The sequence below is a fragment of the Pteropus alecto genome, unplaced genomic scaffold (genome assembly GCF_000325575.1).
Source record: "Pteropus alecto unplaced genomic scaffold, ASM32557v1 scaffold46, whole genome shotgun sequence".
Lineage (NCBI taxonomy): Eukaryota > Metazoa > Chordata > Mammalia > Chiroptera > Pteropodidae > Pteropus > Pteropus alecto.
In genome coordinates, this window is record NW_006439231.1 from 2,832,707 (window position 1) to 2,851,416 (window position 18,710).

At 30.5% G+C, this 18,710-nt stretch overlaps 1 protein-coding gene and 1 pseudogene across 1 annotated transcript in view; both read left to right on the forward strand.

Moving 5' to 3' along the window:
* EPHA5 (EPH receptor A5) overlaps positions 1-18,710 on the forward strand; it is a 157,165-nt gene that overhangs the window by 54,741 nt on the left and 83,714 nt on the right. The window contains exons 2-3 of the mRNA XM_025050049.1: positions 10,434-10,558; positions 17,007-17,166. Coding sequence (XP_024905817.1) covers positions 10,434-10,558; positions 17,007-17,166 — 285 coding nt within the window. The remainder of the gene's footprint in view (positions 1-10,433; positions 10,559-17,006; positions 17,167-18,710) is intronic.
* LOC112483527 lies at positions 9,550-9,668 on the forward strand (annotated as a pseudogene).

Sequence of the window (18,710 nt, forward strand, 5' to 3'; positions counted from 1 at the left end):
TTTAAACAATCAATAAACAATAATTTATTAGCATGATTCCTGTTGAATTAAATAGGAATTTCTATCACTAATGTAGTTGTATAAGATTAAGATCAATGAGAATTGAGAGAGGAAAAAAATGGGTAGTTTATATTTATGATGTGTTTGTTTTGCTTTCTAAAATACTAGATCAGATTAATTTAGATTATGCAAATCTTGAAGTATTTAAAAATTGAATTATAATTTACACTATATGGCTGCTACGGTTAGTAGCTTATTCTGTGGTTAACAAGACCTCATGTGATATAAATTTATAAAAGGAGATTCATTTTTCTCTTGTGAAAAAATATGAGTAATGAGAATGTATTTGTTGCCCTAATTACTATTTATTCACCTGTAAAACTAATTGCCATACCCTATATTTGAGACTTAATGTTGATAAATATATTGAAAATTATACATGGTACTATATTCCCTAAAATACGATGTAAATGAAAAAATTTGTGTTAATTATAGTTTTCTAACTGTGACACATTATTTGTTAGATATTACCTCATTTTATTTTTAAAAAATACTGTAAAAATTGTTATAACTATGTTTCTCATAAAATTGACACTATGGTTATTAAGATTAAATAATTATTGACACTAACACCACTTTGTGTACTAAAAATTCTATTATAGAAAAGAAGAAGTAATAAATGGAAAACAAATTGTATGATAATTTATTTGGTGTGGGATTAATTTTGTTATCCAGAAAGTGGCATTTTTATATATTGTTGCATTTAATATTTGTTTTTGTAATTTGTTGCTTGTTTTAGAAACTGGTGACTATAAATGCTAGTGAATAGTTCTCTATTTTTATGATTGTCATTTTCTTTTCTAATTAACATTATTTTGAATATGACTTCAAAACAATATTTGAAGCATATGGTTTAATGTCATTAAGTATACCACGTTAAAAATATTTTTTGCAATTAAGTTGATTAAGAAAACAATTTTTTAAATATCATTTTCAAGTCTTTTTTTTTTTAAAAAAAAAACTATTCCTAATGGGATATTTCAAATAATAGGTGATCATTTTTATTATAAAGGATATTCTCTCTCTCTAGATCTACTGCCATTTAAATTAGATTTTTGTGAGATGCTCTTTTCAAAACTTCACTGTGATCATATAACGAAAGATCTAGTTTCAGGCTTTTAAGATGGAGTGATTATAGGTTTTGTCTGAATGAGCAGATTGAATTTTTATTTGAGAAAGAAACCTCTAAAATGCTTTCTTTCTTTAGAAGAGACCTTGGATATCAGGTGTGTTGAGAACGCACTGTAGTTATTTTTAGCCTAGCAATATCAAATGACAATATAGTAATAAGTATATATTAAATATAGAATAAAGACATATATATAATTTATATACTCTATATGATATGAAATATAAAATATACTAAATATAATATTTAGTGACTGTGTATATATCTTAAAATATCTGCCCACTTTTTCATTTTAACAATTTCAGGTATGTTTATAATTTAATTCAGCGACTGCGTTTACTTTAGGAAATCTAGTTACTCATTTTCTTACCTTCGAATGATGGATATGTACTCTAAAGCAAATATAGCAGACTAATGTAGCTTCATTAAACCAGCTATAAAAGATGGACATGATACAGTCTGTCTCTATCTCTACATCTCTATATCAATACATTTAAATATATAAAATAAGAACTTATCTACACCTACATTTCCTTAAATTAAATAGACTCACACACAAATACACATGCACATATACATACAGAATTCTGTCTGTACTGTGGCTAAATATAGAAGGCAATTGCTGACAAATTACTCTGCAGAGATCATATTTTAAAAATAATAATAACAATAATAATAGCTAAAATGGAGATAGTTTTTTTTTTTTAATTTCTTTGTAGGCATTGTTTTTAACACTACATAAAAATTAATTCACATGCTCTAAATTCAGCTTGGCTGATTTCAGTTTGGTATTGTGAGGTTCAGCTTGGCTGATTCCATTTTGGTATTTTGGGGATTGCTCTAAGTATGTTTCTGGTTTCTCCACCTAATCATGAAAGCAGAAATGGCACAATGTGACCAACTGTGGGAAAATTACTATCCAAAAGAAGGTACTAATGCAAGATCAGGCTCAAACAGAAATTTTTAAATAATTTCAGTTTATTTAACTTCAAGATGAATTGAGTTCAATAGATGGTTGTTTTATTTATCGACATTCCTGACTTTTCCTTTTGTAATCATTTCGGCATCATTTCAATCTATTTCAGTCAGCACTCCGTACTCAGAACAGAGCCGATTGCCCTGAAGGAAATCCTACAATTGAGGAATTGTTCCTGCCCTCACAAAGCATACTACCATTTAAATAAAATATGAGAGCAATCATATTTTGTTTTTATCTTGGGGTAGAAATTTTTCAAAAGATGAGTCTAAAAATCATATAAAGAAACAAAGAAACTAAGTCTTGTTATGATAATGTAAAATTAAAATATGTTTATATGATTCTGCCTTTTAAAAATAAGAAAATCGTGCTAATAGTGGTATTAAAAGGGTTTTTTTTGTCTGTCTGTCACACCAAATAAACTGAAAACATAGGGAAAACTCACATAAATACACTTTCCAAAAACTTTCTCCTGACAGAAGCGGAGAAGATGAAAGATAATATATCAACTGTCACAGTGAGTAGCTTAGCCATCTAGGCTACATAATTTTGGTTTCACTTCCATTTTATTTTACCTCCATGCTATTTCTCATGCTATATTCTCATTTATTTAAACATTTACCGCTTATTTTATCAAAATTGATTTTACATTATGTATCTATTATAACTTGCTACACATTACAACTTTGTTTTATCTCGTACCATCAAAAGCAAACGTATCAAGTCCATAGGGAGAAATCATAGTCATTAACTTTTATAATATTTTAGTATATATAAGCAACAAAGAAGTAATTACCCATATAGAATTTTTATTAAAGCCACTAAGCTTGAATTATAGCCAGCCTATAAAAATAAATTCAAGCTTTTTTATCAAGAATTAAAGCTTTCAATATTGTTTTATTATACTTTTCTAATTAATTCACAGTTTAATAAGTAGTCTTGGGGAAGCATTGGGCACATATATTTTTATTCCTGGTTTTTAGATATGGCTGTTCATTGAAGAAATCCCTAAAGGCATGTAAGATTTGAAAGAGGGGGTACAATTAGTAGGTCTTCAGTGATGGTAGAAGTTATAAGAAATCATTTCAAACACACACGTACCCCCCCCACACACTTTAGCACCTTTATTTGTGTACAACTGATATTCCATAAACTTCATATAAAGTATACAATAAGTTTTAGCATATGTACACACCTGTGAAACATCACCACAAACAGCAGTGATCATATCCATTTCTCTCAACAGTTTGTTCAAGTTTCTTGTTAATCTAGTCAAAAAAGAATGTGTATTATATGACTTTATTTATATAACACTCTAGAAAATACAAACACATCTATTTTAATATAAAGCAGATAATTGTTTATTTGCCTCTTTATTTACCAAAGGTTATTTATTTATTTATTTTTTAATGTGTTTGTTATCATCCAGAAACTGTTCTAAGGACTAAGCTGACAATAGTGAAAAATACACAAGAATTTTCTAATTTTAAAGAGATTATAGTCTGATTGGACTAAACCAGATTATATATGAATTAACGTACAAATCAGCACCCACAAATACAAAAGGAACGAGAAAATTTCAAATATAAGAAGAAACAATGTCTAAAAGAAGAAAGGCAAATCTGGAAATAGTGATAAGGATAGCAGGCGAAAATTATGGGACAAAGGTTTAAAACAGCAGTAGTTCACAAAACAACACTGACCCAGTTTTTAGCCTCAGGTTTCTAAGTTTATATAATTTATTTTTAAAGAAAAAAAAATTGCCTTTAGTATTTCCCAAAATTTGCTGATACAGTGATTCAGCTGGAGTCTTTATTAAAAATACAGAATCCTTGGCCCCAAGCTGACCTCCCGAGTCAGAATTTTCTGGAGAGGCCTAATGATCTGTATTTTTAGGAAAAACTGGCCCAGATCCACCTGGATAACAAGAAGCAACTAAATATGATATATTGTGCATGGCAGAGGTAAGTGATGGCTTCCAGTTGGCAGAAATTGACAGTTCACTTAGCAAGATTTTAACCCATGAAATCAAATAAAAGATTTATGTATTTTTAAAATTTGTATGTAAATAAACTAATACATTATTTATGTAGAGGGACTTCTGCACGAAAGTAAAAGTGATATTTGAAGATTTAACACATTCATGGACTATCACAGACTGAAAGAATTTCAATATTGTCTTATTTTTCTCAAAGCTTATAAACAAAATATAGAGAAGTAAAATGAATGGAGATATGTTATTTGTTTTTTTAAATACAAGTAACCAGTATTTGATTCTATCTATAATTTATTTTTGTCTAAACAAATAGCACTGAGTACAGAGACTGGTGAATGATATTTTCTTATTCCATTTAACATGATTAAGTGTTACATTTTCATCACGTTCACTCTTCTTTAAAGAATGAGGCAGACATTATTTTACACGAAGTGAACTATTGATCACTTAATTAACACTAAAAAGTTCAAAACTTTTAGCTCATTAAAAAATCTATGATATGCAAGGAAGTTTACCTATAATTTTTTATTAGAGTTGAGAAATCCACTGGATATAAAATATAAGAAAATTTTATCTGAAGAGATACTTTGTCATTTTGATCTCACCCAGTATTTAGAACAGTGCCAAGTTGAGAGAAGAAGCTATGCATAATTCTGATTGATGTAGGTTGAAAGGGTTAAGGAGTTATAGAGAATCCATTATTGAAGTCTTCTTAAACAATTGTCTAATATTTTACCACTGATATTAAACAGTATTTATTTGGAATCCACCCTGTATCTGATATTGTACATACAGAATCAGATTTTAACCTTACAAAAAGATAATGTTTGCATTTTTGTTCCTGTTTTAAAGATAAAAAGTACATTCATAGAGGTTAAGTAGCTTAAACAGTCACACAACTAGAAAATGGCTGGCTGCCAAAGATTTGAAGCCAATTCTGTTTGACTCCAGAGCTGTCCGTACTGTGGAACTCCTTCCCATATAGGAACACTGTGCCTTAACCTAGGTTTCTATATTTGAAAAGTTAGAATGACGTACTGTGTTTTACATAATGGCTAACATAGTTTTATGTAACATTGCTTGTGCCATTGAGATAGTAGAGGTTTCTACATTATTATATTATTATCAATAAACCAAAGAGATATAGATTGGCAATTTTTTAATCACTAGACATATATACTGGAGTTGATCAATCAAGCAAATGGATGGTGGATGGTGGGAACCACTATCGGAGAGGGAGGTTACAGATAAGTAGAACAGAGATGCTAAAATAGTCATGTGATAACTGATTAAAATTGGTGACATTAGTATGTACTCATGTTTACCTTCTTACACATATATCTGCATATAGTTATAGTTATATATAGAAATATTTATAGATACACAGAAGTTAATATAAACACATTTGTTTCCTAGCCTTGTCAGCTGAGATGATCTAGAAACAATGACATCTCAGTAGCAAGGAGAACACCCGTTATCCAGATCTTGGTTTCTAACAGCATTCTCCAATGAAAGAAACCAGTGCTTCTAAAAAAAAAATGACTGCATTTATAGTAAATAAGAAAGATGAGCCTAGAGCATTTGGTTGCATAGTGGCAAGAAGTAAGAAAATGATGTAGAAAACCCACACAAACTCACAATGATGGGGCTATGTCAAAGAGACATAGGAACTATCTGAAAGAGTAATCAATGGCCAAGCTTTAATAATTTGAGTAACAAAATAAATTATTGCTCTAGAAATCAATGTAAAAAATATCCACATATCTATATTAATATAAATAAATCATTTAATTAATTAATAAGGAAAAATGGACAAATTTCTTGTGCAGAAAAATTCTAAATAATTTATGCAGATACTCAAGCCTTAAAGCAATAGAGAATAACTTCTTGTTCCTTAAGTGTGAGCTACACATAGTGTTTCATTCCGAGTACAGTATAGAAAATGAGAAAAAAAGAACTTTACAGTGGAGAAAACTAAACCCAACCTGAGTCACATGATCAAGGTTAACATCATGGTGATGTTATGTTGACAGTATGTACCTTCGATACGATATAATGAAAATGACACTTTACCTCTGCAGTCTTCTTCCCCAAAACTCATAACCCCAGTCTAATCTTGAGAAAAACATCAAATTAATCCCAGTGGAGAGATAGTCTACAAAATGCCCAACCAGTATGCCTCAAAATTGTCAAAGTCATCAAATCAAGCAAAGTTTGAGAAACTTGTTACAGCTAAGAAGAGCCTAAGGAGACATGATGTCTAAATATAATATGGTACACTGGATGGGATCCTGGGGCATAAAAAGGGTAATAAGTAAAAGCTAAAGACATCTAAATAAAGTATGGACTTTAGTTGTTAATAATGTATCAATATTGGCTCATTAATTGTGACAGATGTACTGCCCTATTATAAGAGGTTTCTAAATGGGGACACTAGGTGTGGGGCGTATGAGAGCTTTCTATACTGTCTTCAAAATCTTTCTGTAAATATGGAACTATTCTAATTTTAAAAGTTTTTTTAAACAATTTAAACTGACAAAAATTAGTCCACAGTGAGAACTGTTACCAGCCTAAAGGATTGGTATTTTACTTCTTATACTGGTACTCAAAGGTCAACTCCAATATAAAATTTAAAATGTCACCACATACCGAAAAAGTGAAACTAAGAATTTATGTAAATGATTTTGTTTTACTTATGCCTTGATTTCTTTAGTATTTTTTTGTTCTTCTTACATAAGGACAGCAATAGTTCTATTGTTTAACGTTATCCAACAAAAGTTTACAAGAGAAATACTCTAATAAATCATTCTCATTTTGTTCAGGCTTACTTGATAAAAGATTGAATGAGTAAAGAATAAGTAAAAGGTATCAGTGAGGGAGACAAATAAAATAAATTAACATGCCCTAATGCTGACAAATCTGGCTAGTTATTTTAATGCTCATAATACTTGTAAAATACTTTACAGTAACACAGGAGTGTTGCCATTCACAATTTGTGCATCATCATCACATCCCCAGAAGCTGTCAATGTCCCCACTTTAATCACTTTTGCCCAATGATCCAGAGATGGTCTTATCAGAGAGGACCTTATTTCTAAACTATTCTAAGCTGAGAAGTGGTCTTCGCTGCCCATTTTGAACTATTTTTAAACAGCACTTTGTATTTAGCCTCTGAGAAAACCAGTTTTGGAAAAACAATGGCATTATGAAATCAAGCATTCTTTGAACACTACATAATGTTTGTTTAACTTTGATGGATGTAAGTAAATAACAAAGTATTTGACCTCAGGCTGGTTAGGTGTGTGTTGATTTTTATTGGATAGCTTCACTCTGAAATGGTTGGTGATGTTAAAGAATAAAGTTTTAAAATAAAACACAAATCCCCAAATAAAATCATAGTATATGCACCTAGGGTGAAACAAACTCATTTCTGAATTTATATGATGAAGTATATATTTCCCATTCATTCATTCATTCATTCCTGGATGCATTCATTCAACAAATATTTATTAAATTTATACAAGATAATTTCTGATGCCTAAATATAGCAACAAATGAAACCAAATCAATGCCTGCCTTCATAGAGCGTAAATGTTAAATGCAATTTATTAGTAGAAAGGTGGCAACACCATCAATTACTAGGTGAAAACCAAAAGTTATCTATAAGAAATACATCAGTCAAAAAGAGAACATTTGCAAAGTAATAAAGAACTTTGAAGACTGTCTTTTTCTGTGTCTTAACTAACACATAATGGAATAAATATATAGTGGTAATTAGAAAGTCAGTGTAATTCATGATTCAAGATAATTCATAAAGCTATTCACTACAAACATAGTATAATTTTTAAAAAAATCCACTGTCTTTCCTGAAGCCTCTGTTACTGTTTCTATTTCATTAAATGTGCTACTTTGCTACAAACACTCTGATGAACTAGGGTGCCCAGAACTTTTCTTGTTTCCATGTCTTCTGGATGATTTGTCCACAGTGCAGAATATGCCATGATTTTGCCTCACTGGACAATCAATGAGGACTTTGAACCTATGCCAAAATGTAGCTCTGAGAACTATCAGTCCATTTGCATTTCCATGGAAGTAAAGACTGCAATTTCAGAACTACTTCTAGACAAGTTTGGCTTTATATGCACACTATGTGTTCTGTAATATTCCAGAAAAATTTATAGAATTGGACATATTTAAGAAAATAAAATGAGGCCAAAAATATGCATCCTCTGGACCTGAATATCACAAAGCTCTGTGATTAAAAGAAAAAAGTTACATATTAAAATACCAAAGTGATTATCATCCTATTATGAGTATAAAAACACAAGACAATTAACTAATTTTGTTCTCTTACAGATTATATCAGTTTCTATTTATTTTAATTTTATTAAAAGATATACTTCACCTTTGGGTTTCATAGTTGCATTTGTTGGCATAAAAATAATTTTAAAAAATAAGTTTTTTGTATATTAGTTTGATTTTTCTTTTACCACCACTCATTCTGTATATACTAATTATATTCTCCTCTGTCCCAAGCACTGTTTTAAATCTAGGAATTTAGCAGTGAATAAAATAAATAATATTCCTGACCTCATAAAATTATATTCTACTTGAGAGTACTGAAAAAGCAAATCTATAATTAAGGTATGCATATCAGACGATGAAAGTGCAAGAGCTAAGGAGAATACTGAAACATGGAGTAGAGGGGATCATTGGTGAGTGGGATAATGTGAGAGTTAGTTACTTCCATCATAGAGTAGACAGGAAAGGTCTCAGTGAGAAACCCAGAGGGGAGAGTGAGATAGCATGCCAAGTGCAATGGTCCTCAGGCAGGAGTGTGTCTGACATACCTAAGAACAGAAAGCCTGGGCAGAGCTGCTGAGGAACAGTAGTAGGAGGTGAGATAAGAGAAGGCGCAGGGAGCAGGAAGGTCTTGATTCTTGTTTGTAATTCTGGTTTCGTGCTTTACTCTTGAGTGAATTAATTATATTTATTTAGAGAGTGCATATATATATATATGTTTTATAAATATATCATTTTTATATAAATGTAAATTTTGTGTATACATATATAAAACAATTTCACCAGTTGTCTGATAGTGTTTATAATGTTCTAATATAGATGAGGCTAACACTGCTGATAGATTATTCACCACAGCTGACGTCTTTTCCATTTTATATGTACATTATACATAGACTATACATGTTACATCTAATATATACTATAAATTATTTATCTCTTTACACACACACAAACACACACCTGTACATTAGAAAAATATTAGTCAATACATCTTTACAGTATCAAACCCAGAGTCCACAAAAGTCTCAGCAAATTGAGAAAAATAGATGTTGATTCAAATATCCATATGTTCGGGAATTCAAAATATGCAGACATCCATGCCACCTTGAACAAGCCCGATCCCATCTGATCTTGGAAACTAAATAGGGTTGGGCCTGATTAGTACTTGGATGGGAGACCACCTTGGAAGACCAGGTACTGTAGTCACAAATATATATATATATATTTTTTATTTATTTATTTATTTATTTATTTTAATCAGAAAAGTAGTCATTTCATAGACAATGGCAAATAACAATGAACATTACGGGTGATTGTAACTTCTAATGAAATATTTGGGGGAAAAGAAAATGGAAGAAATTGTTTCTTTTATTTGCTATTGTTTTCAAGATACACCACATATTTAATAACATTTTTGCAGAATATCCCACACTATATTTAGTATATGAATTTAATGATTATAAGACCTGTAAAAATAAAAGAAAAGAAAAAAGAAAGAAAACCCTGCAAGATTTCAAAAATAATAAAATAATAAAAATGAAACAATGTTGTAAAAATGTAATATAGATAATCACTTATGTGTTAACATAATGGGGTATATTGTACAAAGTCCATAAATTTTAGAAACATATAAGATATATAAGGTCATGAGAAACATCTTTATTTTTGAAAAAGGTAAAAGAGTTAATTTGTTTCTAAGCTTTACAAAAAAAAGTACTTAAGATTCAATATGACTACAGTTTTATTGTAAAGAATTATCAAGATAATTAGTTGATTTATATTTGTAAAACTTCACAATCTGTAAAAACTTGTATTACATATAGAAAGTAAAATTGTTTCCAGATTTAACGAAAATTTAATTGTTTGGGATTTTTATTATACAACATTCAAAGAATGCCAATAAACGTTATACACGGTTGTAATTTCAGAGCTCTGTTAATCATGCTACTCTTTATTTATATTATTTTGCAGCCCCCTCTCCAGTCACCAATGTGAAAAAGGGGAAGATTGCAAAAAACAGCATCTCTTTGTCTTGGCAAGAACCGGATCGCCCCAATGGAATCATCCTGGAATATGAAATAAAATATTTTGAAAAGGTGAGACTAACAGAATAAAGAATGTCTTTATTCCTTTTTTTTTTTTTTTCATTTTAGCAACTGCAATTATCCAATTTGTAGAAAAGCATGTTGCAATTTTACGCGTAAATCAATGAGAATTGATTCTGCAGTCATGACTATGGAGGCTAGAAGTGTACAGAGAGCACTGTATTTGTGCTATTTGTTGCCAAATAGTTTACACTACCGGAATACTGCCACATAGTCTAACAATCAGCTTAACTAGATCTCACAGCATTAAAAGATGAAGTCATAGGACATTTCAAAGTGTCACAAACACTTGAGTTGTTGACCTTGAGAAGCAACTGAGATATACTACAAGTAAAAACACATGCTTAAGGCTGGTAACCCTACATAATACCTATACTGTTAAGAAGTATGAGTAGATAAGAGGCTCTGGTAACCCCATAATACCTATACTGTTAAGAAGTATGAGTAGATAAGATAAATATATATATATATATATATATATATATAAAAACACATAATTTTTAAAAATCTGTAACAAAATCTAACACAGTAGCATAACATTTATTTTGCAATCTGATAACCCCAAATCAGAAATGTGTGCCTCACATCCTTATATTTTCTCAATTTACTCTTCTTACCTGAGTTGTCTCTTAGTCCACTCTTACATGTTTTTGCCATAATTGTAGAGGTCTAAAGGCAATAATCATCCCTCTTCCTCTTTTCTGAATCCACAACCAAGTGAACTATTGATAAAAGAATATTACAGATGGAAGCTAAAGATAACTCTATAATTTCTAAAACTGGACTAGAGTATTTGCACCGTCAGGAGTCTTTCTAAGACTCATCCCCTGACCCCCATTTTATTGTGATTTGTGATACATTCTGGATCTGAATAACATACACTAAGAACAATCTGAGTTCTAATAGAGGAGATAAAGATAAATGAGTAACCAAACCAGCCTCTAAGAGGTGGATATGAAACCCGGACCCGGAAGTGTGTGTCCTATGGAAGCAGGAGTAGAAAAGATCGTAGTCATAAGGCAGAGAAGCACTTTCCAAAAGAGAAGGTAAGGGCTCAGCCACACTTACCCAGTTGCTTCTCCTAAACTCACAGAGATATCATCCTTTCTCTCTTAAAGAAGAGTGAAGAGGGCTGGAAAAGTTTAAAAACTTACTTTGCAATGCCTAAGAAATTGTCCAAGCTAGGAAGTTGGAAAGAGAGGGGAAATAAATTGTTCTTATACTAATGCAAAAATATAATGAAAAAATGCTGATATCCTATTAATAAAAATTACTTCAAAATCTAATATTTTATATATGTAGATAAAAAGTGTAGGTAAATACACTGAAATGTTGAAATAATTCATAACATTATATATATATATATTTTAATTTTACTTCTTTCATTCATTGATTCAGCAATTACCTGTGTAAAGATACAACAGAAAATAAAACAGTAAGGTGTGTAGAAGGGAGAGTGGGGCTATCAACATATTCTTTCTAGGTCTTAGATATCTGGACAATGTTCATATATTGATTTTATAAATAGAAGAATAAATGGACAATTATTACTTTTGAAATAGTTGTCTTTCTAGAAATGAATTGATGGTATCATTACATGTAATATTGGATCATTAGGGAGCATAAATGAAGATATTTACAAGATATTTCACGAAAAAATGTTTTATCAAATATGTTATTCACAAAGAAGGCTCTAAGAAAATACCTCTGAAACAAAGAAATGTTGGGATATTGTGTATAATGTTTGTTATAAAAAAAATGTAAATCAAGTAAAATGTTGTGACATTAACATCCCTCAGTGATTCCTATTTCTCTAAGCTGATGTGCCAATTCTAAAGGTCTACAATTTAAACACATGCTCTTTTCAAACATAATTTATTAAAGTCTACATTCTTTATTCAAGTTTTTGTAAATGTCATTACTGTATACTAGTGCAAAGCTAGGTCAATATATAGACTGAATTCTTTAGTAAACATTCTGCCTCCAAATTTTATTATAATTAAAGTTGATTTTAAAAGAAGGTGAAATATGTAATGGCATTTAAAAATAATCATACACCAAAAACTATATGTTTGAATACATATATCTTAGATGAACTAGCATTCAATGTCACAAAGAATGAAAGTTTGACAAGTTCTTATTTTCCTGCATAGTTTTTCTTTCCCGGAAACAAACAGCTGGACCAATGTCTGGTTTTCTTTTTTGTCTCTATTGAAATCACCTGTTTTCCTCATTATGAGTAATCTTTATTTGTTTTTACTATTACTTCCCAACATATACATGAGTCTCATATACATAATATTCCATAGAAGCAAGAATTTATCTTTTTTTTTCCTTAAGCTGCTATTAAAGAGTTACTCAACAAGTGGTGGAACAGAGTTCTTTTTCATTAATATTCCTTCTAATGAATTTTATTCATGTTGTAGAATTTTCTTTGTAGTTTAATTTCTTTTTAAATTATATTTATTTCAGTAATATTTGGTTTTATATTTAATATTTTATATTTAATGCTGTATGAATACATTTTATTATCTGCATAACTCAAATAAAAAAATTTGGAAAAAAATATTTCTATGCATATTCCCAATAGATGAAGACTAAGTTGCCTACTTACATGTTTTAAAAGCAGCAAAACTTTACATATTATTCGGGGGAAAATTTTAAATTTGTGTGTGTGTGTGTGTGTGCATATGTTTTATAGTGAAGATATTAATTCCTAGACCTCTGGCCAAGCAAACTATTGAACATATGAATAAAATACACAGAAAGGTTTTTTGTTAACACTTTCAGAAGAAAAAAATGACAATGAGCTTTTATACTATGTATTGAGTGTGTGTGTGGAGGCGGGGCATCCTGACAGGTTTCCAGAGCTTATTTCGAACCTTCAGAATGACACCACCACTTTATTTGGATGGCTCTTAACCAGACACAGGTGGCAGAGCTTTCCAGGATTCATGTATTTGCCAGCTGGCATTTCTGCCCGCAATTGCCCTGCTCTAATAGAGGTCATTGGGCCTCTCTGCTCCAGCGTGGTGATGGGCTCATTGCCATCTCTTAATTAAAGGCAGAGGCAAAGGGAAGCTTCCCTTTGGCAGGGTGTTTGCCAGCTGGCTCCTTCTCAAAGGTCCTCCCCTCTCTGCATGTGAGCAGTGTTTGTTAAGCAGCTGGGGAATGTAGCTCATTTGCTCAGCAGGGGGCAGGAAGGCAGCAAAAGCCACTGCCCTCACCAAGGACTTGGCAGCCCATTGTCATGTGGTTGTGGGTGTGTTGAAAATGTATATATAGAGTTTGTGATATGAAAGAAATTATAATATGACAGTGATTGAAATGAGGGGGACAAAAGCAAATTTAGGAAGATCCTTAAGTAATTCACAATGTGTACTTATGGGTTTTGAACCATTAGATACATGCTTTGCTAAGTCCCTTCAATAATATAGTATTCACCTAACTCAGAGGGTCAGTGTATAATTAGACCTATAATAAGGAACCACTGAGATATACATAATGTTAATAAATAAATCGGAATATTGTATAATTTTGTGCAACTGACATTAGATTATGCTTTATTTCAAGGAGCAACTTTTCAGTGTCCCTGTAAAATTTTTCCCCTTTTTTAGGCAATAGCATCAATTTCTAATGTTTTACAAAGCATACTAATTGTTATTTCATTAATTAGGTGTTACAACCATATAAGCTTTAAAAAAATTAACAGAAAAATTTGTTATGCTACAAGGTCAAATTAAATTTACCTATAACTTATTACATTATGGAGATTGTGCTTAGTGCTTTGTATATTATTTCTCTCTCTATCTCTATGTGCTCACAATGCTCCTGATAAATAATTTCATTCCATATTAAATGTCAAAAATTAATAAATGAAGCCTTTTTAATATGGAGTCAGCTCTGCCATCTCAGAGGAACTGTCTTGCTGTCTTATGTCTCAAACCTTTCGAATGTTACAACAGAGCAGAAGAAACTTTAGACTGACCTAAAGCAACATTGTATCCCAAAGAACTGTTTGCAGAGAACAAGAAAGCAGATATTATGACTACCAGACTGATGACTGCCAGACTGAAAATTAAAAAAAGAAAAATTATTTAGAATTGGCATCACTATGTTAGTTTACCTACACCAATAGAAAGGCCTTCCTTCTATTGATGTAATTGTTCCCCTTCCCTTTCTAATAAATACCTCCTATTCTTTTCTCCTAATCAGAGCGCTATTCGAGTTTCTGCCTGAATCAGTGCTTTACCAAATAGCTATTCTTTGATCTCAAATAAATGCTTGTTGCCTCTCGCTTTGAAAGGCCTTTTATTTTTAGGTCAACATATTGAAGAAAAACAGATTGAGTGTGTACCCACATTTACACACCCACTTAGTATTAACATGGTTGAAATTCTAACAGTGATACTCCTGTACTCTTTTATAAAAAGGTCTTCTTACTTTACATTATAAATGTTAATATTTTATGTAAAAATCATAACTATATCAAATATATCAGAATCTAAATTTTAGTTTTGTCTAAATTTTTTTCACCAACTTAAATTCCCAATTTGTTTAAAATTGCAAATAACAGATATTTTAGCATTTTTTACTGAAAATTACTGCTTCAGTCACAGCCAACTAAGAAATATAATACTATTGAGAAAGTCTGGCATACTCAGTCATAAACTTGAGTACACTCAGAGCATCAGTAACCACAATAATTCATAGGAGCTATTTACCCCTTTTAAAAGGAATACATTAAGAAATTGTCTACTTTTTCACTGTTGTACCCTTAGCATATAGAAGTAGATAAGAGATCAATAAATGTTTGTGAATGAAGAAAATAACTGACATTACTAGGTAAAGTTTTAAAGGATCTAATTATCTACTTTAAATCCTTTGCAAAACTCCAATAAAATTTCCTAAACAGTTTAAAGATTAGTCACTTAATCTGTGCATTAAAAAAATAAAGATCAATTGTTTAAATAAAATAAATCAGAAAAACTATTTGGATTACAAATGAGACAATATTTATTTAGAAAGAAGTGTGGATAAACCTTACTCTGAGATAATTTTATATATTTGAGCATATTGAATGAGGAATGGTAAGATTTCATAAAAGAAGAATGTTTTTAAGGTGTATAATTTATTTTGTATTGGTGAGAGCATAGAACATAGTTAGAAGTTGACTCATGTGACAAATTAGAAAAAATAAAAGAATAATTATGACAATTAAAACACATACTTTTAGTGTTTTTACATGCATGCATTACCTGTTTCATTCTTACAACATTTCTGTGAGGATATACAGGCATCAATTCTCTACTCTGGTTTTATAGATAAGGAAACCGAGGATAAAAGTAAAAACAGACCTTCTGTAACTTAGCACGTGATTTTAGTATTCTCACTGAGGTAAAACGCATGGCATGCACACAGTTTCTGATGTGTTTTCTGATCTATTGATTGTATACTTCAAGAGAGAAGGAGCACGTTTGCCTTTTAATAGCATTATGAAGATTGAGTAATAACCTTATTCCCTATTACAGTGCTTGAGAAGTAATGTCATATTTACTTATTTTTTTTTCTTTTAGGAGACAAAAATCCTTTATATGTTATTTCTATTAGATCTTTTTAAAAAATAAATACATTTCTATTTATAAAGACAAAATTTACTAAAATATTTAGAAAACGATGGTTTTCAGTCATCAAGTTATTATAAGTAAAGATTAATTCTTAAAAAACTCTATTAACTATCTTTAATTTATCTTTTAATATCTATCAGAAATGTAATACCTGTGGAAAGACTCTAAAGAAAAAAAATAAGTTTAGCTAAGAATTCACACAGAAAAAAATATGAGAGGAAAATGTTCAAAAGAGAGACATTGTGTTTTAAATCTTTATAGGTCTAAGATTTTATATAAAGCATGGTTATATCAGAGATAATAAGGAGTTAGAGGTTGTTAGTCTAGACCTTAGTTAGCTGTCAAATAAGAAGGTACTCTGTTTCAGTTTTTAAAGTTATCTTTTCAGTCATTTATTTCCCACTCCATTTCCATTCAATACTTACCCAGACTTATCACAAATAATAAAAGTAAATATATAGAAAGTTTTTTTGTACAAAAATATAAAAAGATTTTAAAAAGAAAACAACGTTTTACTTATTTGCATTTTTAAAATAATCTCTGTTTAGAGTTAGCAAATTGAAATTAAAGTTCTCCAGTGAAATGCTCATTTCTTTTCCCAAACCTTAAATATAGTTAGTTATCAAATTCACTAAAGATATAAATACCACACCTAGAATGTGTAGGTGTTTTTTGTTTTCCAAAACATTATATTTGTACTAATAGCAAATTTATGAGTTTCTGATGTGTTTTCTGATCTATGAATCTAGTTTTGCTGTCATCAGTAATCTATATGTTGCCTTTTTTTATTGTGTGTACATGTGTAATCCAAGGACCAAGAGACCAGCTATACAATTATCAAATCTAAAGAGACATCTGTAACTGCAGAGGGCTTGAAACCAGCTTCAGTATATGTCTTCCAAATTCGAGCACGCACAGCAGCAGGCTATGGCATCTTCAGTCGAAGATTTGAGTTTGAAACCATCCCAGTGTGTAAGTCATTTTAATTACTGTCAACTCATGTCTCTGTAAGAGTTACCAGAAAAGAGTCAGTGGATCAATACTCTCCCTGGGCATTCTGTCAGTCTCCCAGTTCTTCTCTCTCCCCCAGGCATGGCCTTTTCAGGTAGAAAGCCTCTGTCAAGCTATTATGGTAGGTTAGCGGGTTAACACATTGGTCTCTGCTCTACATCGCATTAAGTCTACTGGGAGATGAAACATCAGGAGAGGCTTACAAAATGTTTAAACCTTGCTTTTAAAGATGTTTTTTTTTTCCACTGCTGCCATACTTTATTGAATTATTGCCATTTACTTTTTACTTGTTTTATTGAACAATGCTACCAGGCTTAGTCTTTCTATGAAAATTCCACAGGGAGCTTTCATTAGCATTTGGTTAGGCAAGAAAATGATGCTCTCCAGAACCAATCTGATTGTTTTTAAAAATCAAAATCTCTGGCATTATCTCTGAAAGAAGGGCCCGGAAATATTTCTGGAAAATCCTTCATGTACCATTTTTTTCATAAATAGCATAAAACTTTTTTCTCTTTAATGTCAAACAAAGTATTTAGCTTACTTAATTATCCTGAAGCATCCTAAAAGCAGGATTAGAAGAAGATAATAACTTGCCTTTTTTATATATACATATATTTATACATACTTTTAAAAGCCAAGTTATGTAAGAATTAGTAATTTTAAAATAAAAATATAAAGTGCATATTTCCTTTCTTTGAAAAAAACAAAATGAGAGCTTAGTTATCAGATTTACTTTGTAATGATTGGAATTATTAAATTAAAATTTTTATAAACCTATAAAATACAGCTCTTGAGAAAAATAAAGAGATACTTTTTTTTAAAGCATGTCTAACTGAATTATCTAGAAAATAAGTTTTATTACTTAAAAAATAGCTTTCTAAGTGTTAAATTTATATGGACTGGAGAGCCATTGTGAAAAATTATAAATTATATTTTCAAGGCAAAGGAAATTCTATGTCTGAGATTTAATTGAAACTACTGAAAGTTGAACATGTAATGCTATTCAGAAAAGTTCCTTAATAGATTTGATAAAAGTAGACTAATTAGTCACAAATTCCCATCATATTCATAATGGATAAATTATTTAATCTCAGAGTTTAAACCCTAAATTGGGTATATGACAAAAGACTTGTTATATAAACTGGCCACTCTAACAGGCCTTGTTTCTATTTGGATACCATTAGTAACGTGTACTGCTTATGTAGTTTACCAACTCTGGGAACAAAGCCATCCAGGAATATCTCACATTATGCTTGAGTGCATGGATGACAATGCAAATAAAAAAATCCCATTTTAAAAGATTACGAAATCTATTTAGTTAGGATGTTGGCATATTCAGCAACTAGTATCTTCAGACTTTTCGATATATTTTTCCTTACTTTTTTATTAAATAGTAATTTCCAGACATGACAAAATTCATCAATCTGATCACTGAGAGAACTAATATGAGGTCATTTTCCATACAGTTTTCAAAGGTTCACCTGCGGCTATCTATTTTTTAAACT